This window comes from Nuphar pumila, chromosome 12 (genome assembly GCF_984573655.1).
Source record: "Nuphar pumila chromosome 12, dmNupPumi1.hap1.1, whole genome shotgun sequence".
Classification (NCBI taxonomy): domain Eukaryota; kingdom Viridiplantae; phylum Streptophyta; class Magnoliopsida; order Nymphaeales; family Nymphaeaceae; genus Nuphar; species Nuphar pumila.
Window position 1 is genome coordinate 19,625,550 of NC_143260.1, and position 25,294 is coordinate 19,650,843.

Below are 25,294 nucleotides of genomic sequence, written 5' to 3' on the forward strand. Positions count from 1 at the left end.
AAAATAAATTTACTCATACATATATATTCATTCCAGTAAAATTGAATATGTTACAAACATTCATAGTACATAGCTCAACATTATAAGCACAAGGTCATTAATTGATGAAATAGGGAAATGCTCAACATTAGGAGGTTCGTCCTTTGGTTTCTTAATGCTAGTCAGGTTACTGCTTTTGTTTGCAAACTCTCTCCTCTCTCAAAGAAATGATTGTGGTGAAATTGCCTCATCCGTATTTTGACTCTTGAACCTACAAATCATACAATCTGATCCTGAGCATGCACTTGTTCCTCTAATGGCTCATTTTCAATCAGACATAGCTCCACATTAGAGGTTCGATCTTTAGTTTCTTAATGCTAGTCAACTTAGTATTTTTGTTCGCAAACCCTCTCTTCTATCAAGCAAATGATTGAGGCAAAACTGACTCTTGAGTCTGCGAATCTTACATGCACTGATTTTTCCAAGGACTCATTTTCAATTATACATAACTCTACATCAAAGGTTCAATCTTTTAATGTTGGTTGACTTACTATTTTTGTTAAATGACCCTCTCTTCACTCGAGCAAACGATTGAGGTGAATTTGCCTCCTCTATATACTCTCCACAACTAGGGCATGTTCCTTCTGCTGAGGATCATCAACATCATTCAACACCTGAGCATCTTCATCTCCTATCTTCTCTAAAATCTTGTCTACCTCAACAATGACATCTTTGTTGTTCCAAAATCTTCTCCACTATCACTTTTTAAAGACGCAAACAAACCCTAAAATGTGAACTTTGTGCCACAATTTGATGATCCTTGTGCCTCTAATGTTTGCAAACCCTCTATTTTATCGAGCAAATGATTGAGGTAAAACCACCTCCTCTCCAATCTGACTCTTGAGTCTGCAAATCTTGCAATCTGACTCAGAGCATGCACTTATTCCTCAAAAGTCTCATTTTTAGTTATACATAACTCCACATCAGAGGTTCAATCTTTGGCTTATTAATGTCAGTCGACTTATTATTTTTGTTTGCAGACCCTCTCCTCTCTCGAGCAAATAATTGAGGCAAATCTGCCTCCTCTACACAATCTTCATAACTTGGGCTTGTTCATTTTACTGAGGACTATTGATATTATTCACCACCTGAACATGTCTACCTCCTATCTTCTCCAGAATCTTGTCTGCCTCAACCATGACATCCTTGTTGTTCCAAAATCTTCTCCACCATTGCTTTTTAAAGACACAAACAAACCCTAGAATGTGAACTGTCACTTTTTCACTATCAAAGCGTCATTGTAAAAATCAAAGTGTCATAATTAATGTTGGTTTGCACTATCGAAGCATCGTTGTAAAAATTGAAGTGTCACTATCAAACCATCCCAACAATATGGAGAGGTTCTCATTTAAGTCTTTAGTAAATTTGTGAATCTCATGTGCACTATTTGTGAAGTTTTGACATGTTTTAGTTATAGAAAGTTCACAGATACATTTGTGCGAACTTCATTCTATATATACGAATTTTATGAAAATATATGTGAAATTACACAGAACCACGAAACTGGGTGAATTGTGATCCCCACTTTTTTCCAACCAATAGTATGCTAAAAATGCTTTCAACCAACTGGGTGAATTGTGATCGTCAAATTATTCATTTCAATTTCCAAAAATGGTTTCTCTGAGCATTTATGTTAAATCTTCAAATTGCAAACAATTTTTTGTTTTTGAAATCTTCAAATTTGGTTTTTTATGTCCATTCTAGTTTTAGTATTGTGTCAATTTTGTAGTTTGTTTTTCATTTTAATTATGCAATTTTCAACATCCAAAATAAAAAGAATATAAGTTGAGTGGTTATGGGATAAAAATTCATTTTTTTTGGGATTCTAGTAGAGTGAAATGATGGCATGCTTTTTGGGTGATTTTGGTATTCTTGAGTGGCAGGCTTGAGGTTGGAACAAGATGACTGCTGAGAAGGCAAATACAAATAAAAATGTGAAGTTTTTTCTTGAGATTTGATGATTTTAACTTTGAAAACACAAATGTATAAATTATATGAGTGTTTGAAATATGGGGAATGTATTCCTTCACAAGGTGACCATATCCTTTGGGGATTCACTAACTCTAGTAGAATGGAGTGCTCTCAAGAGTATGGTCAAGCCGGTGCAGTTCAGTTGACCTTGCCGGTAGAGTAGCTCATGGTGATGATGGTTCTTGTCATTATGGAGATCGATTTTTTTTTTGAGTGAGAGTTTAACGAGGCCATACCAAACTGGTACCCATGCGGGATTGGATGCGGGCAATTGTCTGGTGATGGTGGATAACCGGTGAGTGAGGAGGATGGGAGGTTAGCAAAGAGGTGAGTGGTTTTAAAGCGATGACAGGTTGGACATTGGGTGTTCAAATTAAATAAAGTATGCTTCTCAAATGACAACAAAATCAATATAAAAAATTAGAAAAAAGCTATTTTGAGGGGAAAATTTTTGTGTTAAACATTATTGTGCATGTTATTAAAATGCATGAATGGTTTGTGCATTGTAACACTTCCACACACACACACACACACACACACACACACACACACACACATATATATATATATATATATATATATATATATATATATATATATATATATATATATAGAGAGAGAGAGAGAGAGAGAGAGAGAGAGAGAGAGAAATAGATATACATAACTCTACATCAAAGGTTCAATCTTTTAATGTTGGTTCTTACTATTTTTGTTTGATGACCCTCTCTTCACTCGAGCAAACGATTGAGGTGAATTTGTATCCTCTACATACTCTCCACAACTAGGGCCTGCTCTTTCTGCTGAGGATCATCAACATCATTCACCACCTGAGCATCTCCATCTCCTATCTTCTCTAAAATCTTGTCTACCTCAACAATGACATCTTTGTTGTTCCAAAATCTTCTCCACTATCACTTTTTAAAGACTCAAACAAACCCTAAAATGTGAACTTCGTTCCACAATTTGATGATCCTTGTGCCTCTAATGTTTGCAAACCCTCTCTTTTATCGAGCAAATGATTGAGGCAAAACCACCCCCTCTCCAATCCGACTCTTGAGTCTGCGAATCTAGCAATCCGACTCAAAGCATACACTTATTCCTCAAAAGACTCATTTTTAGTTATACATAACTCCACATCAGAGGTTCAATCTTTAGCTTCTTAATGTCAGTCGACTTATTATTTTTGTTTGCAGACCCTCTCCTCTCTCGAGCAAATGATTGAGGTGAATCTGCCTCCTCTACACAATCTTCATAACTCGGGTTTGTTCATTTTACTGAGGACTATCAACATTATTCACCACCTGAACATCTCTACCTCCTATCTTCTCCAGAATCCTGTCTGCCTCAACCATGACATCCTTGTTGTTCCAAAATCTTCTCCACCATCGCTTTTTAAAGACGCAAACAAACCCTAAAATGTGAAATGTCACTTTTTTACTATCAAATCGTCATTGTAAAAATCAAAGTGTCATAATTAATGTTGGTTCGCACTATCGAAGCATCGTTGTAAAAATTGAAGTGTCACTATCAAACCATCGCAACACTATGGAGGGGTTCTCATTTAAGTCTTTAGTAAATTTGTGAATCTCATGTGCACTATTTGTGAAGTTTTGACATGTTTTAGTTATAGAAAGTTCGCAGATACATTTGTGTGAAATTTATTCTATATATGCAAATTTTATAAAATATATGTGAAATTATACAGAACCACGAAACTCGGTGAATTGTGATCCCCATTTTTTTTTCAACCAATAGTATGCTAAGAATGCTTTCAACCAACTGGGTGAAATGTGATCGTCAAATTATTCATTTCAATTTCCAAAAATGGACTTGGGCTTGGGCTAGCCTCATGCCCAACTTTAATGTTGACCTGAGATCTCTATTTGACTGTTTAATAAAAAACTTTAGTCTGTATTTGAAACGTTTGAAAAGTGACTCATTTCTTTAAATTATAAGCAAAAGGTTGACCCTTAAATGAAATTTTTCCAAAGTGTAATTCCAGTATCTGTGAAAGTTCAACTTCATATTGAGGTGAAAAGATCAAGTGCAATATGATGGCATAAAAGTTTGTGCCTTATGCACCAGATCACCCTCCATCTTTGGGGATAGGGCCTGTCAATTGTGGGACCCAAGACCTGACAGAGGGCAATCAGGTTCTTAATGCACAAATTTTGTGCCATCATATTGCACCCGATCCAGACTCCATATTGAGGGAAGCGAGCACTGTTCTAGAAGCATGAAACACGAACATGGTTTTGCACTTTTAAAGTGAGCTGCTGAGATTTTTAGAAGCTTTCAATAAGCTTTGTTCCCTATATTTGGTGCTCCTTTTATACAAACCCCTCTCAAATTTGGTTAGCTAAAGAATGACACTTTTGGTGTGAACCAAGATATAAGCCCTAATTTGATTGCTTTCATGATAATAGTAGTTTAAGACCTTTAGAAGTGACCTTTTTTAAGATATGTGGTCCAAAAACTTTCACCACAAATATCTCTATTTTGATTTTTAATCATGGAAGGAAGCTGAAGGCAAGGAAAGAGTGAAATATACTCTCACAAATCATGTCATTGGGATGTTCCAAGCAAGGTAAAACCTCAAAATTTCGTTTCATAGGGAAATACTGGTGTATTTAAAACTCAACAAATAGACAAATGTAATAATAGTAAAATTAAAATGGCAATAAAAAACCTTAGAATCATGATAAATAAGTGTTTAAATCACAATCTTTTGAAAAAATCTGATATTTTCAATTCATTATGATTTTATTGTGATTAATAGATTAACTAAAACAATGATCTATTGACTTTTATGTTTTCTAAATTTATCATGATAAAATTGCAGTCAATAAACTCTAACATTGCTGGTACTGTTCTTTTAAGCTTTTTTCAATAGAATACTTCTTTTAAACTTGCATGGAGGACTCTATGCATGGAAGGAGAAGTTATTTTTGTTAGATATCTTGTATAGCCTTGAATAACTTTTGATGAAATCTATAGATATCTGATAGGACTTATTATGTGCATGGTTGATCATTTGGAAGGAGAGGAATAATCGTCTCTTCAATAACAAATCTTCTTGGCTAGCGACAATTCACTTATATGTTCAAGATGATATTTGGGCCTCAAGAGGAGTTGCACTGGATTGGATCGAACAGGTTGGGATATTGCTGAGTCACTAAAGTTTTTTTTTAGGATGTTTGCTGATTAGTTTATTTGTTTTTGGGTTGTTTATGCTTGTTTTGTTGCTAATGCCCACGAGGCTGAGTTCTATGTATTCCTTCTTTTGGGGTGACAACTTTGACTACATTTCAAATAAATTTTGCTTATGTTAAAAAAATTATTTTGGTATTGGATGCATTGTGACTTATACAAGATTTTATCTTAGTATTTTTCAATTTTTGGTTATAGGTTAAGCATATCTAAAACTTATATAAGTAATGTCAATTTGGACATGAGAAAAAATCTTAGTATCAAAATTTTAGATGTAATGTAATTTATTAATTCATAATTCTGGCTAAGAATATAAGCCTCAGTGAGTTAGGTTGATGCAATGTATCTTAATTTTTTTTGCAATTAATTCTCTTGAAGTCGATGCCTTAAAGAGATGAACTCATAGTGTTAAAACTAAATCACTTATGGACCTTCATATTATTCATTTTAATTTCCAAAAATGGCTTCTCTGAGCATTTATGTTAAATCTTCAAATTGCAAACAATTTCTTGTTTTTGAAATATTCAAATTTGGTTTTTTATGTCCATTCTAGTTTTAGTATTGCGTCAATTTTGTAGTTTGTTTTTCATTTTAATTATGCAATTTTCAACATCCAAAATAAAAAGAATATAAGTTGAGTGGTTATGGGAAAAAAATTCAAAATTTTTGGGATTCTAGTAGAGTGAAATGATGGCATACTTTTTGGGTGATTTTGGTATTCTTGAGTGGTAGGCTTGAGGATGATACAGGATGACTGCTGAGAAGGCAAATACAAATAAAAATGTGAAGTTTTTTCTTGAGATTTGATGATTTTAACTTTGAAAACACAAATGTATAAATTATATGAGTGTTTGAAATATGGGGCATGTATTCCTTCACAAGGTGACCATATCCTTTGGGGATTCACTAATTTTAATAGAATGGAGTGCTCTCAAGTGCATGGTCAAGCCGGTGCAGTTCAGTTGACCTTGCCGGTAGAGTAGCTGATCAGATTTTATTTTTATTTTTTTTTGAGTGAGAGTTTAACGAGGCCAGACCAAACCGGTACCCATGCGGGACTGGATGCGGGCAATTGTCTGGTGATGGTGGATAACCGGTGAGTGAAGAGGATGGGAGGTTAGCGAAGAGGTGAGTGGTTTTAAAGCGACGGCAGGTTGGACATTGGGTGTTCAAATTAAATAAAATATACTTGTCAAATGACAACAAAATCAATATAAAAAATTAGAAAAAAGCTATTTTGAGGGGAAAATTTTTGTGTTAAACATTGTGCATGTTTTTAAAATGCACGAATGGTTTGTGCATTGTAACACTTCCACACACACACACACACACACACACACACACACACACACACACATATATATATATATATATATATAGAGAGAGAGAGAGAGAGGGTGGTAAGTGCTAACTACTTTTCTAGCTAATCGGGTTTTTGAAGGGTCTTTTTCATGTTTTCCTTAAATTTGAAACAGGTGTCTTCGTCATGATCAATTTACTAAGGAATGACATTTGGATAATGTTTTTGAAATAAATGCATGAATTTTTAAGCTTTGAATATTTATTAAAATCTTAAACTATCAATTTTTAAATCTTATAAAAACCTACATGCGTTGGGAATCAAATGATTCAAGAGTTGATTCCTATAAAATCAAGCATGTAAAACAATTTGTGCAATGATTTAAGGAAAGCATAGAAAAAACCCTTCAAAGGCCCAGTTAGCTAGAAAAGTGGTTAGCAGCTACAACCTTTAACATATATATATTACACATGAAATGGTGAAAAAACAATGGCTCACAACTGATGAAAATAAGGGAGCTTTAAAAATAGTAGAAAACATTATATTTGAGTCGACTTTAACATATAAAAATAGTAAATAAAACATACTAAACATAATTTAAAGGTTGGATTTTGCATTTGGATCTTAGTTCTAAACTCAGCTCGTTTAACTCATGGCTAAGAGTTCGAGCTCAGGTCAGCTCGCGAGAGGAGTGAGTTGAGCCTGAATACCCTTTGTTTGGTCATTTATTTCATTTATCAGCCTTACATAGGTCCAATCCCGAATGCAAAAAATATGCAAAACAATTCATAGCATGGATAAGAAACACATAACAAAGAAAGAAGACTGAAGCAGTAGCAGAACATGTACCTAGGTCTACAGGATTTAATCAGATCCATTTTTATAGTTTGAATATTGTCTTTTGCTTTGGATCTACGTAACTTGTTCAATTTGATAATTTATTAGATTAGATTTCTTTCTTAATTTGTGTCTATCAAACAGGAAACTTAAGCTCATCAGGGTTAGATTCTCCTCATCTATAAATAGGTGGAAGATGACAGTTTTAAGAATTGAGATTTTTGTTATTTAGTTTCCAGTTTTAAGTTTCAAGTTAATTTCCTGCTATTCATTACATTCGTTTTCAATTTCTATCTTTTCGTAGATATTGTTAGAAATTCGTAGATAATTCATAGTTTGGGCAGTTTTCTTCTGTAAATCTGGCAACGGGTTTCATCAGAGGCCATCCAAACTTCGAAAACTAATGGAGAGCAATCTTATTTGCAGCAGAAAGCAATCTTATTGCAGCAGAAAACAAACCAAGCTAAATTATGCTTTGTTTCTGCACAATCCAATGAGGATATTTGTTCACAAAAAAAGAAAAGAAGACAATTACAACAACTGGTCATGCAATGTAATACATAGGATTAGGGTGCTTGAATGATCTGGTAGCTATGGCAAAGCCCAACAGATCACTCCACTGGTCCCCAGAGCTCCCATGGATCCGATAGCCCTCCCCTTCAAGCTCCATCCTCTTCTCGGATTTATAAAGTACAGCAGGCTTTCCATGATCCTCCTGGCCTCTGAATTACCAAATTCAGCATCAAATTTATAATTTTGAACGAACATATTAAGATGGTTTAACGACAAATGTTTGAATTTCTGATTGATCATAGAAAAAAAGCTGTGATAAACTGGGTATAGTGCATAATAGAGCATAATGCAATATCCCAACTATACTGCTTTTCTAAATAAATAATAGGTATATTAAAAAACCTATCTACGAAAAAAAAATGGATTTCATAAATGATAGATTCATAAAATCGATGCCATACTCCATAGTTGGTCAAGATTTGACTTCAGCAAGTTCTTGGTGTCTCCAGAATTATCTGAATCTTGACCACTGGACTAAAATTCATAGCTTAAATTCAAGGGCACAGCTGATCTAGGATATACAGATCCAAGTCCAGATCTGAGTCTAAATCTGGCATAATATATCAAGTCTGAACTCACCACATTTCAACACCATCACAAGAGGATGTTTCTGGCAACTACATCATCGACACCATATTTTGGCAAAATCATACTTTAGAAATACATGGAAATGGTGTTTCCATCTCAATGCAATGCACTAAAACGGAGACTAAATCAAGAAACCAAGATCGAATTTTGGAGCTGGACTTTGTATGTTACCTTCAGTCCTGGACCAATATAGACCAAGCAGCACCCGCATAAACCAAACCGAGCTGAACCCATTTACGGTTCCAGGTCTGATCTCCAATCTAGAGGTGGTGACAAAATTCGTAACAATTTTCAGTGTGATAGTGAGTACCTTAGAATGAGCCTCTTCCAAGAGTTATATCCAGCAAATAAGAGGTTAGACTCTGTAATATTCCGTTGGTGTTGGCTACGTCCTGTTAACAGGAACAGCTGAAATCCCAAACTTTTAAGTTCCTTGTATAGTTTTAGGCTCTCCGGCAGGGCTGGCGCCTCCCCCATCTCCACCCATTCGTCGAAAGTGGTCTCGTTGAAAGGCTTTGTCCTGAATTCAGCAACGACACATGAACTTGGATTTAGGGTGTTTGGACTGGAACATTTAACACTTTAAACACAAAAGGGCTGGTTTAAACAGTGGAGACATTTTTTTTTTTTTGGATAACAAGGAAAACCACCTCACTCACTTGTGAGGTCATTGGTATAAAATCTCGAGGTCTCTCTTGCCCACCACAGAGTAAACACAGTTTTTACCTCATGGCAAAAGATGCACACCTGTAGGATTCGAACTTGTGAGACCCCTTTAACTTGGTAAGATTTGCATACACATGTCGTTGAACGTTCAAGAGAAAATATTGCCAAAAATGAGTTTCCTCTTATAAAAGCAGGCTTCCGATAGTTGGATAATGTCACAAATCATGTAATAAATATCAGTGATAAAGTCGTGATTTCATTGCACCAAAAAGATAAAATTAATGATCAAAATTTTGCATATTTCTCAACAGAAAATATATCGTTTTAAGGCTGAAGCAATAGAATTTGAACTAATAAACATATGGCGTCGAACTCAAAGTAACCATTTGAAACTATATATATATATATGTTTTTAAAGATCACATTTTTAAGGGGTCCAAAAATCTACGGCCCATAATGTGTTGAAATTTCATAACTCAAAATATTACATTTTTACATAAAAAAGGCACGATCCAAGGGTTGAGCCTTGGTAAACAAACCATGCTGAACCTTTGTGGCTAGATTGATACTAAGCACCTATGATTTCTTGCTCATTAGTAGCCAATATATATATATATATATATATATATATATATATATATATATATATATATATATATATATATATATATATATATATATATAACTTAACATATTAGGCTTTATTTTTCATTCAGCTCCATTCTGCGTATTTTATGATAAATCTGAACCGTTAGATGCGTTTTACATGCTTGATTTAATAGGAAACTCTTGGATCATGTTTTTTTGACGAAAAAATGATCCTAGCCATTGATTTTGGATCACCGGAAAAGCTTGTATACATGTCAGATTCTGGTGATCCAAAAGCCTGTTCCCACTAAACAAAACCGATAGATCACATCCATGGTGTTAGATGTGAGAAAAAATGCCAAACACGATAATTTTTGAGGGAACAGAATGAGAAGGTGGGCAGGAGGAGCGTACAATGGCTGCGAATGTACCATTTTTTCTCAGCTCATAAAATCATTTTTTTTTGTCAGAAAAACATGATCCAAGAGTCGATTGTTACTAAATCGAGCATGCAAAAACATCTAACGGTTCAAATCTATCATGGGCAGAACGGGGCAGAACAAAATATGGGGCCTAATATGTTCAGTTTCAATGCTGGAAGCAATAAGATCTGAACTGTACAAGCTATTGCTTGCAAGTCAAGCACTTAGACAGATTAGTTTATTGGGTGATATAAAATATATTTCTTAGTACTTAACAAGCTGAGTGGAATGCCTGGTAGCCTGTGTTTCGGCTTCCCACAGATTGCTCTTGGTGTGTCAAGCAGCACGAGCTGAACCCGGATCGGCTCGTCTTGTTTCCCAGCCGTCAGGACAACGCTTAGTTGACAAGAAGATAAGATGAACTGAAAATCTCAAAGGAACAATTCAAGATTCCAAGCAATTTTGAGGGCATTTTAATCGTTAAAGCCACACTGAAAAAACCCACCCACAGGATATAGAATGGCATTTTGGTCATTTAAACTGACCAACGGACGCGAGGAAGAGAAAGAGGTTGAAAAGAATCGCCGGAGATGCTGGAGAGCATAATCCTACGATATTCAAGGGCAGTTTGGACATGTCCATGTTCAAGTAGATATCGCCAAAATGAGATCGTTTCAGGCCTAAATGTCAAAAACACAACCTTTCCAAAGTATTTCCTTTTATGAAATGTATCACCATAATTTTCTGATATTAACGTGATGGGGAAACATCCTTTGCTATTTATATTTTCCCATAACATATCGGTCATTTAACCATGACAATTATAGCTAAAGTGTCAGAGCAAAATTCAATGGCTCCTTTGGCATTTAGCATTTGTTTGGGAGGCATATGAAAAGGGAGGGGAGGGAGCCGAGGAAGTTACGGCCCTCCAACAAATCCTACCCCACCCGAACATTGTTTGGGAGAAAAGTAGGGCCCGGAAACAGCAAACGCAAGTGAGACTCAGGAGGTTCCGAATCCCTAGTTTTTCCTTCGCAATGAAGAAGTATTCACAAAAGTTTTATTTTTTATTGCTTTTGAGGTAAATGAGATTCAGTTTCTAAATCTCATGTATCTCCTGTGATTTCAAATCGCATGATATGTAAAAAAAACTTAACCTTATTATTTTCTATCAGCACCTTCCAATTTTCTCAAACGGAGCCTTACGGCAAATCAACTCCATGAAAACTCAGGGTACCGTTTGACAGAAGCTTAATTGAGGGGGCGACACAAAGGCATGATCACGCTGGCTCAGCCTGTCATAACTGCGATCGTCGAGACTGGCATAAAACTCCCAAGCTAAATCCCCGCACCACGGGGGCTATGCTGGGCGTCGGCTTGCGAAAGAGAGCGATGCATTTCTGTTATCCACGACAGGGAAAAAGGACTCAAAGGGGGGGGGGGGGGGGCGAGAACAGAAAACTGCAGAATTTCAACATTCTGGATTCCCAGCAAGGGCAGTTTCATCATTTACGTCGACCGGAGAAACAAGCAACCAGAGAAAATGAGGGGCGATGAACACACGGGGAAATTGTTTCTCCTTCGTTTGCCCAAACGATTACCAAGGGCATTTTCACCATTTTAATAATGCTACCCGAGAGAGACAGAGCTGAAACAAGATTTCAACATAGTCACAGGAGAGTTAGAACCCAAAGAGAACAAAAGCATAACAACAAAAAGAAAGAGAAACAAGCAAGAGCAAAACAAACCAAAAACAAGCGGCTCACGAAATGTTCGAGGTGAGCGAAGCAACAACCGCAAGAAAAGTAAGATCGGGAAGATGAATACGCAGAATCGCGTAAACGTCCACTCGGATTTTGTGCGCAAGAAGATTCATGTGAACCGAAGAATCTCGAAAAACAGCATTGTTGCGTGCCATCCAAACGAACCACCACATGGTAAATAATCACGACCTCCAGATTAACCGCCTCCGCTTACTGCGCCGAAGGCAGACCGGACCGAAGATGAGGTCGAGCGCAAATGACTCCTCCATAACCAGGACCTCTGGTTGCCTCCAAGTCCTACGAAAGATCTCCACAAAGGTAGGGCAAAACCAGAAGAGTGGAACAAGGATTCTTCAGCAGCATGACAAAGCACACAACAGCTCGACAGCCGGAAGCCCCACCTCTTTAAGGTAGAGTGAGTTTGGACCTTATCGTGCAAGATTAACCAAGCCAGGACCCGAGATCGAGGAGAAGAGCCCTTCGCCCATAGAGCAGATTCGAGCAACCAAGGCACTCTCGGAGGAAGCAACGATCTATAAACTTTACTGGTCAGGAACTTTCCGGTAGGAGCAATCGCCTAATGCACCCAGTTACCAATATCGGCGGGATCATCAAAATAGTCGTTGAAGATAGTTAAAGCCGACAACCATGACTTGCGCAGATGAAAAAATGTTTGAGGCCTCGAACTGAGGAAAACTAAAAGAAGAGAAGGAGGCCCATACTTAAAGAGAAGGAAACTAGCGCAAGGATTCTCCGGTTGATGAGCAAGCCAGCATTGCTTAGAGACCAGGGCAATACTCCTGAGTCTGGACACTAAACCGGTCATAGAACGCGGCAAGACCACCGAACGCTAGCCAACCAGGTGGTGTTTACCCTTGAGATAACACCCAGACCAAAAGAAGCCTGCCAGCAGACGCGTCAACTGCTTCTCTACACCCACAGGCATCAGAAACATGGACATGAAGAATTCTAAAATTGTCGATAGAACGTGCTTCACTAAAGTTAGGCGACCAGCAAGCGAGAGATAAGAAGCTTGCTACAAAAGTAATTTGGGCTTAACTTTAAGAAGTGTCGGAGCCCAAGCCACAGAAGAAAGGCGCTTAACTTGTAACGACAATACAACATAGGCAGCTCAGATGCAACACAATTAAAAATCTTCGTCCCAGCAGCTAACATAGAGAGCCAGACGTGGAACATAGAAAGAGAACACTTTTGCTCATTGAGAAAAAGGCCGAAAAGAGAGAGGAAAAGATGAAAAATAAGTTTGAACCGAAGCATATGCTGAACACTAGCACGATCGAAAATGATCATATCATCAGCATAAATTAGAGCATGAAAATTGAAATCATGAACCGGTAAGGGATCAATGAAACTGCAGGCAGCAGCCCGCTTAAGCAGCACAATAAGACCCTCAGCGATCGCATTGAACAATAATGGCGAAAGAGGGCAACCTTGACGCAGACCCCGCTCCAGCTTGAACTGTTCCCCGAAACTGCCATTGATATTTAGCATAGCATGGGAATTCGAGACTAGTTCCCTAACCCAGCCAGAGAACCGACGACCAAACCCGAAGTTCGATAACATTTGAAATAAGAAGGGTCATTGCACCGAATCAAAAGTCTTATGAAAATCTAATTTAAGAACGAAAGAAGGCTGACAGCAAAGGTGTAAAGAGTGCACAACCTCGGTTGCCATGATAAAAGAATGATGCACCCTCTTATTATGGATGAAGACGAACTGAGAGTCCGAGAAGATCTGTTGAGCCACCGATTTCATCCTATTTGCCAAAACCTTGGCAATCAAATGGTAAAGACCACTCGTCATCGAGATCGGACGAAACTGAGAGATATCCGAAGCGTCGATATCTTTAGGAATAAGCGAAATAATGGCGAAATGAAAAGGGTAGGGCAGCCTAGAATTGCGATAAAACTCATCGAAGAGGCTAACCACGTCCGTATTGACAGAATCCCAAAAAATCCTGAAGAAGTCAACATGAAACCTATCAAAGCCAGACGCTTTCCAACCAGACAGATCCTTGATAGCATGAAAGATCTCAACATCCGAGAATCTTCTTTGTAAAGCACATGTTTGTTCATGAGAGATCGCCCGTAGCAAGACAAACCCAATTTTTCCCTCCGCGACCACTGAAAAAACATAAATGGACTTGAAATAACATGTGACAACCGGGTTGACAAGTTGATCAGAGAAAGAGACACCCCCAATGGAGATGAAAGGGATGGCTTTCCTCTGATGACGATGAGACGCATAGGAGTGAAAAAAATTAGTGTTGCCATCATCGGCTTTGAGCCAATTCAGCTTGGATCGCTGCTTCCAACAGATTTCATCCCTGAGTCTCCAGTTATTCAAAAGCATAGATAGCTCAATGGACCTGGCCTGAAAACTCAAAAGTTGAGGTTCAAAAAAATTGTCAAGTAAAGACATAGATTGGTACAATTCAGAAAGCTCACGCTCCCACGCATCCAAATGTTGAAATTTTACAATGTTGCAATTATGGATTCAGACCTTGATATCCTTAACAAAACGCGAAAGCTTGTTGGTAATCCTAAGAGCAGCCCAATGCTCAGCATAAGGTTTAGACCAAGAGGCCAAAATAACCGAATTGAAATCTTGTTATTGTAGCCACCATTGCTCGAAAACAAAGCGTCTGTTGAAGGAGAAGTCATCCCCCCAAACAGTGATGAGCTGACCATGATCAGAGATAGATGGCGCAAGCAAGATACATTTGACGTCAGGGATGAGGTTCAACATAGAAAGGGTGAAAAATACCCTATCGAGAACTCGACAGCACGGGTGCAATCACCTATTTGACCAAGAGAAGCGTAGGATAAAGTAGATGCCGGTGAACAAAGTCTTGGAAGCCGAGAATAAAGAGATTAGGAAAGACGATAGAATTGAATTCATGAGGAGAAAACAAACAATTGAAATCGCCCACAAATAGGTGGCACTTATCATTAGAACTAACCACCAACCACCCTATCAAGATCTCCCCAAAACGCTGGCCTCCTAGCAGCGAGGTTAGGTTCATAAACCACGGACACCACTGCTCTTCGGCCAACTGACTGTAAGCTGAAGGCAACAGACAAAGAGTAGAGACCAACATACAGCTACGATAAATTTAAAGACTTCTTACCGAAGAGAAATATACCACAAGCATGGTTGACCGTTGGCTTAAAGAAAAAATCTGCTCTCCGCCAAATGAAAGATGCTACTGCAAGCGGGATGTCCTCCATTTTAGTTTCACAGGTGGCAAACAAGTCTGGATTAGCCTGTCTAATCCAACTCGTCAAAAACAAGCGCTTGGGAGCAGAATTGAAGCCCCTAATATTCCAACAAACGAGCTTCATTGGACAAAATCTAAAAAGACTGGTGGCTGCCGCGACCTGGGGGATCTGCAAAGAGACCAACCAATCGAGGCAGGAAACACAAACCTCCTTCATCTGCGGTTATCAGTGGGTGAACGTTGAACATTCCCGATGGGAGAGTCATCCTACGAAGAACCGAACGAAGCCGGAGTTGGGGGCAAAGGATATCCCAAGAGACAGAGTGGAGACCAGAAATAGTCGAATCCATGACAGCCGATATAGCAAGCAGTTGAGATGCAGAGAGAGAGAGATATCCAGCAGCCGAGCAGCATCATCAATCTCAATACCCAAGAGGAGCTAAGAGGAAGGCAAGTGGGTCGACACACACCCTGGCAGACCGTCGCCCGGGAAAATGAAAGGCGGAAAAGCCGGATGCAGAAAAGATGAGATAACCTCCGGGGCACGAGAGGAAAATGGGCGAGTATGAGAAACCGAAAAGCCAATCACCATGCGACTGTAAGCCTGGTTGGAGACAGCATGAATCCCCATAATATGGATAGCAGGGTAAGCAAAACTCTAGGATAAAAGGAGAATAAAGGAAGATGTTAAACTAAGGCCACCATGAGCAAGATTGCCCACCCGCGCCACCGAGCAATAGCTGGAAAGGAAGAAGGTCGAAGAAAACGTTGAGTCCCAAAGAAGCGAAGAAATAACTGACTGAACTGGAGGATGAAAATGAGAGCAGGCCTTAGCGTGGGACTGCGATGCCAAACCTGACGGCACGAGCTGCGAAAGAGAAGGCAGAAGCACGTCAAGCCCACCTCGAGCAAGCAAACATGAAGACAACACAAACAAGACTTGGGAAGGTGCGCAAGAATAAGCAAGTTGAGGTCCTTGTCCAGGAGAAGATAAAAGCTCTAGATCTCACGAAGAGAAATCATTGAAAGGGACAAACTGCATGATGTCTCCTTCCTCATGCGGAATAGCCGACGTCTTGGGGAGGGATGAAAAAGGAGCCAAGTTCCAAGAAGGGGACAAAATAATCGTATGAGCTACATTATAGAAGTCAACGCAGGCCTGGGCATACACATGCGAGCTCATACCAAGTAGCAAGAGCGACGACGCTGAAGGATAAAGGTTTGATTCCCTACTGCAATCAAGCATATCTGAAGGAGCCGTCAAAGAGACTTGAGAAAGAGCGCCAGAAAAACCAAACCCACGCAAGGCAGCCGACGACTTGGATACATGTTCATCTAATAGCCAGGCCAAAACAAGGATATCATTCATCAAAGAAGAGGCAGGGGAAGCCGGAGTCAAGGACTCAGAAACCTTAGCAATGGGCGGTCAAAGAAGGGCCCAAATAGACCCAATCTTGACCGCAAGAAAGGAATATGTTGGTTGCTTAATATCACCCACGACAAGAAGGAAAGATGCCTGATTGACCAAGAATTACTCCAGCACGCATGATAACGCCACAACCTAGTAGAGACTTGGGATGCAAGCGACAACCCCACCGAGAACGAAGAGAATGTCGAACGTTTGCGCATCCAGACCGGGTGATGCCGAGAGGAAAAGAAAGAATCACACTTGTGGCAATGACGATGCTTATGAAAATTCAGAGAGAAACAAGCAACACACCACCAATCTCTCGACCTGACAAGACTTAATTGAGATCTAGAGCGAAGGGCACGAAAAAAACGCTATCAGGAAGAGGAAATTTGCTGTCACAACTTATCCACCGCTCGATTCAATGACACAGGGAAGAAGAATGGCGGAACCAGCGTTGCCTAAGCAGAGCCCGTGACGAAAAGCTCAACCTTACCCCACACAGGAAATGCTCGACGTTTGAGATGAGAAACAAACCCCACTGCAAGGCAGGAGCGCAGCTATGCAGAAAGCAAAAAGAAAAACCTATATTTAAGCTTGAAAGAAAGGACAACGTAACACCCCCACTGAGAGAGAGAGAGAGAGCAAAGGCAGCCACCCAATCATTGATCGCAATCTTGATGAAATTAAGGGCTCACTCATTTGAGTCCAACAAGCGATACGCTGGGCCCCAGAAATGAGCAGCAGGAGGGCGCAAGCAGATAGAGGAAACAGGGAAGAGGGAAACAGGAGAAGCCGAGCAATGGCAAGACTTCTGATGAGGGCCTTCCTTCTTCAATCTATCAAAGTGTTGGTTTCGTCGAACACATGCCGCCGGCCCGCCACCCCTGGACGATGGCCGCACGACTCTGATAACGCACAACTTTCTTGGCTAAGGTAGGGAGCCGTGCTATGGAGTGAGAGAGAGATCATACCTCCTTAGCACAGAGTTCTTCCTATTACGAAGCACAAATACCTTGAGGAAGAAGACGGAGAGCAGTGGAGGAAGAAAACCCACGCCCGATGAAACTGAAAAACCACACGGCGGCGGCTGGGCTCAGTATGTCAGCAGCGGCATTCCCTTCGACAACGGAGAAAGGAGACGAAACTGGAAACCAGGATGCAAGTGGGATAGCAGGAGGTTCCGTCGAGTCGAGTTAGCAGAGAGGTGACGAAACCCGAAACCAGGTTGCAAGGGGGGTCACAGGGGGTCCGCAGGGGCAGGTTGTCCGGGGAACCGAGGAAGAAGGGGAAGAGGGAGATCGCAGGGGGAGAGCGAGGTGGAGCCTGATGTAAAAGGGGGGTTTACAGGAGGTTCCGGCGAATCGACGGAGCTGAGGGGCGGGGGACGCAAGGGAGGTTGGCCGGGGTCGGGCGCCAGAGAGAGAGAGGACAGAGAGAAGAGAGAGACGGGGCCTAAGGCCGATAGGGAGGAAGACGAAGGGTTGCAGGGCGATGGTCGCCGGAGGGTGATGGTCGCCGGAGGGCGATGGTCGCCGGAGGGCGATGGTCGCCGGAGGGCGATGGTCGCCGGAGGGAGATGGTCGCCGGAGGGAGATGGGGTCGGAAAACAGAGAGAGTTGGCAAAAAAAGGGGGGTTTACAGGAGGCTCCGGCGAATCGAGGGAGATGAGATGCGGGGAGATGAGAGGACGGGGTCGGGTGCCAGAGAGAGAGAGAGAGAGAGGGAGAGGGCCTCACCCGAAACCATTAGCAGCGTAGTAGGGCAGGTTGGAGAGGAGGGTCTCGTCAATGTCGAAGACCCAAGCGTCCTTCCCGTCTCCGGCGAGCTCAACGGACCGGCCGAATAGGGCAGCCTCGGACGTCGCTACCGCCGTATCGGACGCGTACCGGTCCCCCGTCATGTACTGCTCCACGTACGAGGCGCACCTCTCGGGAACCGTCTTCCACAGCCCCACGTCGTTCGTCTCGACGGCGAAGCGCCAGCTCTTGCAGAACACGCCCTTGTGGGAAGCGTCCCGGCGATCGGCCGAACGAGGAATCTCCGGCACCACCTGACGAATCGTCCTGGCGGTGGAGCCGCCGCTGATTCCGACGACGAGGAGGAGGAGGAGGAGGAGCGGCGGAGGAGCCATGACCAGGGAAACCCTAGAGTTTTCGGGATGAAGAGGGCTCCTTCCCGGTGAAGATCGTCCACTTATAATTGCCTTCTTATCTTATTTATTCATTCGTCTGTTTGTCGGTCGAGCTGTTTGTCAGTCCAGGACATAGGATTCAACGACTGAGAAAAATCTAGAGATAATGAACATAAACCAGAAAAAGGAAATATTTTATTAGGAAGGTCCCATTGGGAACCGAATTTTGGATATAGCACAACTCATGTTCCGATTGGGCCTGCTTCATCCTACCAGATCAGTGGCTGGATTGACGGATCTAAGATCCAGATCCAAATTAAATATCTCGTGTACGGATCTTAAGCTGATCAGATTTAGAAATATGTAGTCGGACATTTTCAGATTGGGACCTGACAATATTTTTGTTGGGTCTATATCCATATCCGAATTAAACACAAATCCGCTTGTAAGTTGTTTTTTTTATAGGGAAATTTTCAAAAACTCACCTAAAGTTTGGGCATTAATAAAAAACGCTCTTAAGTTTTGAATTTTTTAAAAAGGCATCTAAAGTTTTGCACCATAAATTAAAAACAAAGTTTCATCAATTTAACCGTGCTTATGATTAACCCAAGATGAGTTACGAGTTAATTTACTAGTTAACCGATCAAAGTCCCTCTTTTTTCAAATGCATTTTTTAAAATATGATGTTGAGGGTAAAAATGGTAATTTCGTATCACATTTAGTGGGTGTTTTAATTAATTATTTTTTAGGTATATTCAAAAAAAAATTAAACGTCGGGTACATTTTTTTATTAATGCCCAAAACTGAGGTCCCTTTTTGAATTTTTTTTTTTATATATAAACCGGATTTTTGAAACTACAACCTAAAATTTGACTTCAGACTAGCGATGATCCGGCCCATATCCTATCCATTTGCATCCCCAGCTTAGAAGAATCCCCACATTGAAACAGGATTTAATTCACCAAAAGATAGATACAGAAGTCATCCAAGACTAGACCCATATCCTACCCATTTTCAACCCTAAAAAATGCTGAAAATGGCATTGGATATGAGTTGCGCAGCTGACCCACATCCATATCGGTTCTTGATGAAATTGAGCAGGATCCATCTGAGAGACATATATAAATTATGGATAGACACTTAAACAAGGTAGGTTGGGGTCCAATGTGGGCATTTACTTGATCCGATTTATATGGATCTGGCCTAGAATAAGGCTTGATGATGATGATGATATGTTTTTTAAATACAAATAATTAATGACAATGTAACCCAAATTTACCATAAATTCAAAGGAAATTGCATAAAACAATTGTTAAATGAGTACTATTTAACTCAAGATAAAGGGTAACACAAAAATGTGATGGGTAGTTAAATGTAATACTAAAACATTGGGAAGCTTCTATGAATAGCTGATAAGTTGGGTGGCTTTGTGTGTGTGTGTGTTTCTTTTTCGAATTCATTGAGACATTTCTAAAATGGCAAAATCATAACGTGACGTTTTTTTTTGAATTCTTAAGCGCAATGCGTTGATGGTATCGCAAGATGAAGTGGCTTTAAAAAAAAAGAGATACCATGGCAATGACTTGCAAGTTGCAACCAATGACTTGCAAGTTGCAACCAAAATAAATTGTTTGTTTTTTTATTTTAGTCCAGTTCATCGTATTTATTTTATTATTTTAGTCCCTGTCATTGCCGGAAGCAGATCAGGTCATGCTAAACATGTGCATTTTTTGCTCATGCCGACATCGTGGCATGGATCTGGTTTGAATCCAGGAGAGTCCGAACCCCAATATATTTGTAGGTGCTGGTACCGGGTTCAGACAAGGGTCTTATCATGTCTGCTATATCAAAAACCATACCCGGATCCTATAAAGATTACAAGAAACAGAATTGGTTCATAAAAGTATTATTTTTATCTTTTTTTATATTGAAAAGTTACGGGTCTTAATTGAAACTCAAATCCTAACCGGGTCTGGTACGAAATTTCGTATACCATACCCTACTCCATATACTAATCAGATCCTTTGGGTCAAATACAGTTTCTAATCGGACCACCTTTTTTATATCAACAAACTCTGTCTCTACAAGGTTTGGTACAGATCTGGCCTGGGTCAAAACCGACCCATTGATACCCTTGTTTCAAAGATAAGATCTATTCTATTATTTTACAATAACATTATTTTACAATTATTGCCATTCAAAATTGGGTTGCCAATCTGGTCAAGAACTTGGTTGGTCACAATTTTGATTAGCTGTTGTGGATTAGTGGCTTTCATATCTCCCGGTGCCAATGGATTGGGTTTGGCCTGGGATTGAGCAAACGATGAAGGTGAATTTGCCTCCTCTACATACTCTCCACAACTAGGGCCTGCTCTTTCTGTTGAGGATCATCAACATCATTCACCACCTGAGCATCTTCATCTCCTATCTTCTCTAAAATCTTGTCTACCTCAACAATGACATCTTTGTTGTTCCAAAATCTTCTCCACTATCACTTTTTAAAGACGCAAACAAACCCTAAATGTGAACTTCGTGCTACAATTTGATGATCCTTGTGCCTCTAATGTTTGCGAGCAAATGATTGAGGCAAAACCATCCCCTCTCCAATCCGACTCTTGAGTCTGCGAATCTTGCAATCCGACTCAAAGCATACACTTATTCCTCAAAAGACTCATTTTTAGTTATACATAACTCTACATCAGAGGTTCAATCTTTGACTTCTTAATGTCAATCGACTTATTATTTTTGTTTGCAGACCTCTCCTATCTCGAGCAAATGATTGAGGTGAATCTGCCTCCTCTACACAATCTTCATAACTCAGGTTTGTTCATTTTACTGAGGACTATCAACATTATTCACCACCTGAACATCTCTACCTCCTATCTTCTCCAGAATCCTGTCTGCCTCAACCATGACATCCTTGTTGTTCCAAAATCTTCTCCACCATCGCTTTTTAAAGACGCAAACAAACCCTAAAATGTGAAATGTCACTTTTTTACTATCAAATCGTCATTGTAAAAATCAAAGTGTCATAATTAATGTTGGTTCGCACTATCGAAGCATCGTTGTAAAAATTGAAGTGTCACTATCAAACCATCGCAACACTATGGAGGGGTTATCATTTAAGTCTTTAGTAAATTTGTGAATCTCATGTGCACTATTTGTGAAGTTTTGACATGTTTTAGTTATAGAAAGTTCGCAGATACATTTGCGTGAACTTTATTCTATATATGCAAATTTTATGAAAATATATGCGAAATTACACAGAACCACGAAACTCGGTGAATTGTGATCCCCATTTTTTTTTCAACCAATAGTATGCTAAGAATGCTTTCAACCAACTGGGTGAATTGTAATCGTCAAATTATTCATTTCAATTTCCAAAAATGGTTTCTCTGAGCATTTATGTTAAATCTTCAAATTGCAAACAATTTCTTGTTTTTGAAATCTTCAAATTTGGTTTTTTATGTCCATTCTAGTTTTAGTATTGCGTCAATTTTGTACTTTGTTTTTTATTTTAATTATGCAATTTTCAACATCCAAAATAAAAAGAATATAGGTTGAGTGGTTATGTGGAAAAAAATCAAAATTTGTGGGATTCTAGTAGAGTGAAATGATGGCATACTTTTTGGGTGATTTTGGTATTCTTGAGTGGTAGGCTTGAGGATGGAACAGGATGACTGCTGAGAAGGCAAATACAAATAAAAATGTGAAGTTTTTTCTTGAGATTTGATGATTTTAACTTTGAAAACACAAATGTATAAATTATACGAGTGTTTGAAATATGGAGCATGTATTCCTTCACAAGGTGACCATATCCTTTGGGGATTCACTAATTCTAATAGAATGGAGTGCTCTCAATGCATGGTCAAGCCGGTGCAGTTCAGTTGACCTTGCCGGTAGAGTAGCTCATGGTGGTGATGGTTCTTGTTATTATGGAGATCAGATTTTATTTTTATTTTTTTTTGAGTGAGAGTTTAACGAGGCCAGATCAAACCGGTACCCATGCGGGATTGGATGCGGGCAATTGTCTGGTGATGGTGGATAACCGGTGAGTGAGGAGGATGGGAGGTTAGCGAAGAGGTGAGTGGTTTTAAAGCGATGGCAGGTTGGACATTGGGTGTTCAAATTAAATAAAATATACTTGTCAAATGACAACAAAATCAATATAAAAAATTAGAAAAAGCTATTTTGAGGGGGAAAATTTTGTGTTAAACATTATTGTGCATGTTATTAAAATGCACGAATGGTTTGTGCATTGTAACACTTCCACACACACACACACACATATATATATATATATATAGAGAGAGAGAGAGAGAGAGAAGGTGGTAAGTGCTAACTACTTTTCTAGCTAATCGGGTTTTTGAAGGGTCTTTTAATTTTCTAGATAATCGGGTTTTTGAAGGGTCTTTTTCATGTTTTCCTTAAATTTGAAACATGTGTCTTCGTCGTGATCAATTTACTAAGGAATGACATTTGGATAATGTTTTTGAAATAAAAGCATGATTTTTTAAGCTTTGAATATTTATTAAAATCTTAAACTATCAATTTTTAAATCTTATAAAAACCTACATGCGTTGGGAATCAAATGATTCAAGAGTTGATTCCTATAAAATCAAGCATGTAAAACAATTTGTGCAATGATTTAAGGAAAGCATAGAAAAAACCCTTCAAAGGCCCAGATAGCTAGTGGTTAGCAGCTACCACCTTTAACATATATATACAACAACAACAACAACTACGCCTTCATCCCAAAACAATTGGGGTCAGCGATATGAACCAAAAAAGAAATTCATTTTGGGTCTTCCACATGAATCCTTTTCCTCCAATCATTTCTATCCAACGCCATGTCCTCGGTGAGGTTCAAAGCATTCATATCCTTTCCTATCATCTCCATCCAAGTCTTCCTAGGCCTACCCCGACCTCTTTTAACTAATATATTTTCCCATTTCTCCAACCTTCTAACTGGAGCATCATTAGGCCTTCGCCGAATATGTCCAAACCACCGTAAACGATTCTCTCGCATCTTATTTTCAATGGGTGCAACACCTACCTTCTTACGTATCTCTTCGTTCCGAATCTTATATTTTATTGTATTTCCACACATCCATCTAAGCATCCGCATCTCAGCTACACTCATTTTTTGAATATGATGTCTCTTGGCAGCCCAACATTCCGTACCATATAGTAAAGCGGGTCTAATAGTCGTCCTATAAAACTTTCCCTTCAACCGCAATGGCATTCTACGATCGCACAACACTCCAGTAGCACTTTTCCATTTCATCCACCCAACCTTTATCCTATGATTTACATCTCCATCAATTTCTCCATACTTTTGAATGATGGATCCCAAATATTTGAAATAATCATTCACCGGTATATCTTGCTCACCAAGCTTCACTACACTCCCATCACTACTTCGTTGCTTACTAAACCGACATTCCATATATTCAGTCTTACTCTTACTCAACTTAAAACCTCTAGCTTCCAATGTCTGTCTCCATAATTCTAACTTAGCATTAACCCCAGCTCTAGACTCATCAATCAAAACAATATCATCAGCAAACAACATACACCATGGTACATTTTCTTGAATTGATCTCGTAAGCTCATCCATCACTATCGCAAATAGGAAAGGGCTTAAAGCAGATCCTTGATGTAACCCAACCGTTATCGGAAAATTGGTTGTCACCCCTCCACAAGTGCGGACATTGGTTACTACTCCTTCATACATATCTTTAATTATACTAATGTACTTGAGAGAAACACCTTTCTTCATCATTGTCCACCAGAGAACGTCCATAGGTACTCTATCGTATGCCTTCTCTAAATCAATAAAAACCATATGCAAATCTTTGTTCCTCTCTCTATATCTTTCAATAAGTTGTCTAAGAAGATGTATAGCTTCAATAGTTGATCTTCCAGGCATAAAACCAAATTGATTCTCCGATATCATGACAACCTTCCTCAACCTAGACTCAATCACCCTCTCCCAAAGTTTCATAGTATGACTCATGAGTTTTATACCACGATAGTTTGTGCAATCTTGTATATCACCCTTATTCTTATATAAAGGCACCAAAGTACTCTTCCTCCACTTATTAGGCATCTTATTTGTTCGCCAAATCAAGTTAAAAAGATTTGTCAACCATTCTAAACCTTTCTCTCCCAAGCATTTCCAAGCCTCGATAGGTATACCATCTGGACCAACTGCCCTTCTTGATTTCATTTTCTTCAAAGCCTCTGCAATTTCTTTCTTTTGAATCTTGCGCATGAAGTCACGATTTATCTCATGAAAAGGAATGGAGAAGTCTCCAAGATCTTGAGCATGACTATCATTAAATAGCTTATCAAAATAATCTTTCCATCTCTCCTTAATCTCCTCATCTTTGACTAAAACCCTTTGCGTTTCATCTTTGATACATCTAACCATACCCAAATCCTTCAATTTCCTATCTCTCATCTTTGCAAGCCTATAAATATCCTTCTCGCCTTCTTTGGTATCCAACTTGTCATAAACCTCCTTATATACCTTAGCCCTCGCGTTTCGA

At 39.4% G+C, this 25,294-nt stretch overlaps 1 protein-coding gene across 1 annotated transcript; it reads right to left on the reverse strand.

Annotated features, from left to right (window-relative positions):
- Positions 1-7,773: 7,773 nt before the first annotated feature.
- On the reverse strand, positions 7,774-18,847 carry LOC149820216 (acid phosphatase 1-like). Its single transcript, XM_089982032.1, has 3 exons — positions 18,346-18,847; positions 8,829-9,038; positions 7,774-8,079 (listed from the first exon to the last, which is right to left on the reverse strand). The coding sequence occupies exons 1-3, from the start codon at positions 18,738-18,740 to the stop codon at positions 7,902-7,904; spliced, it is 783 nt and encodes a 260-aa protein (XP_089838158.1). The 5' UTR covers positions 18,741-18,847; the 3' UTR covers positions 7,774-7,901.
- Positions 18,848-25,294: the final 6,447 nt, after the last annotated feature.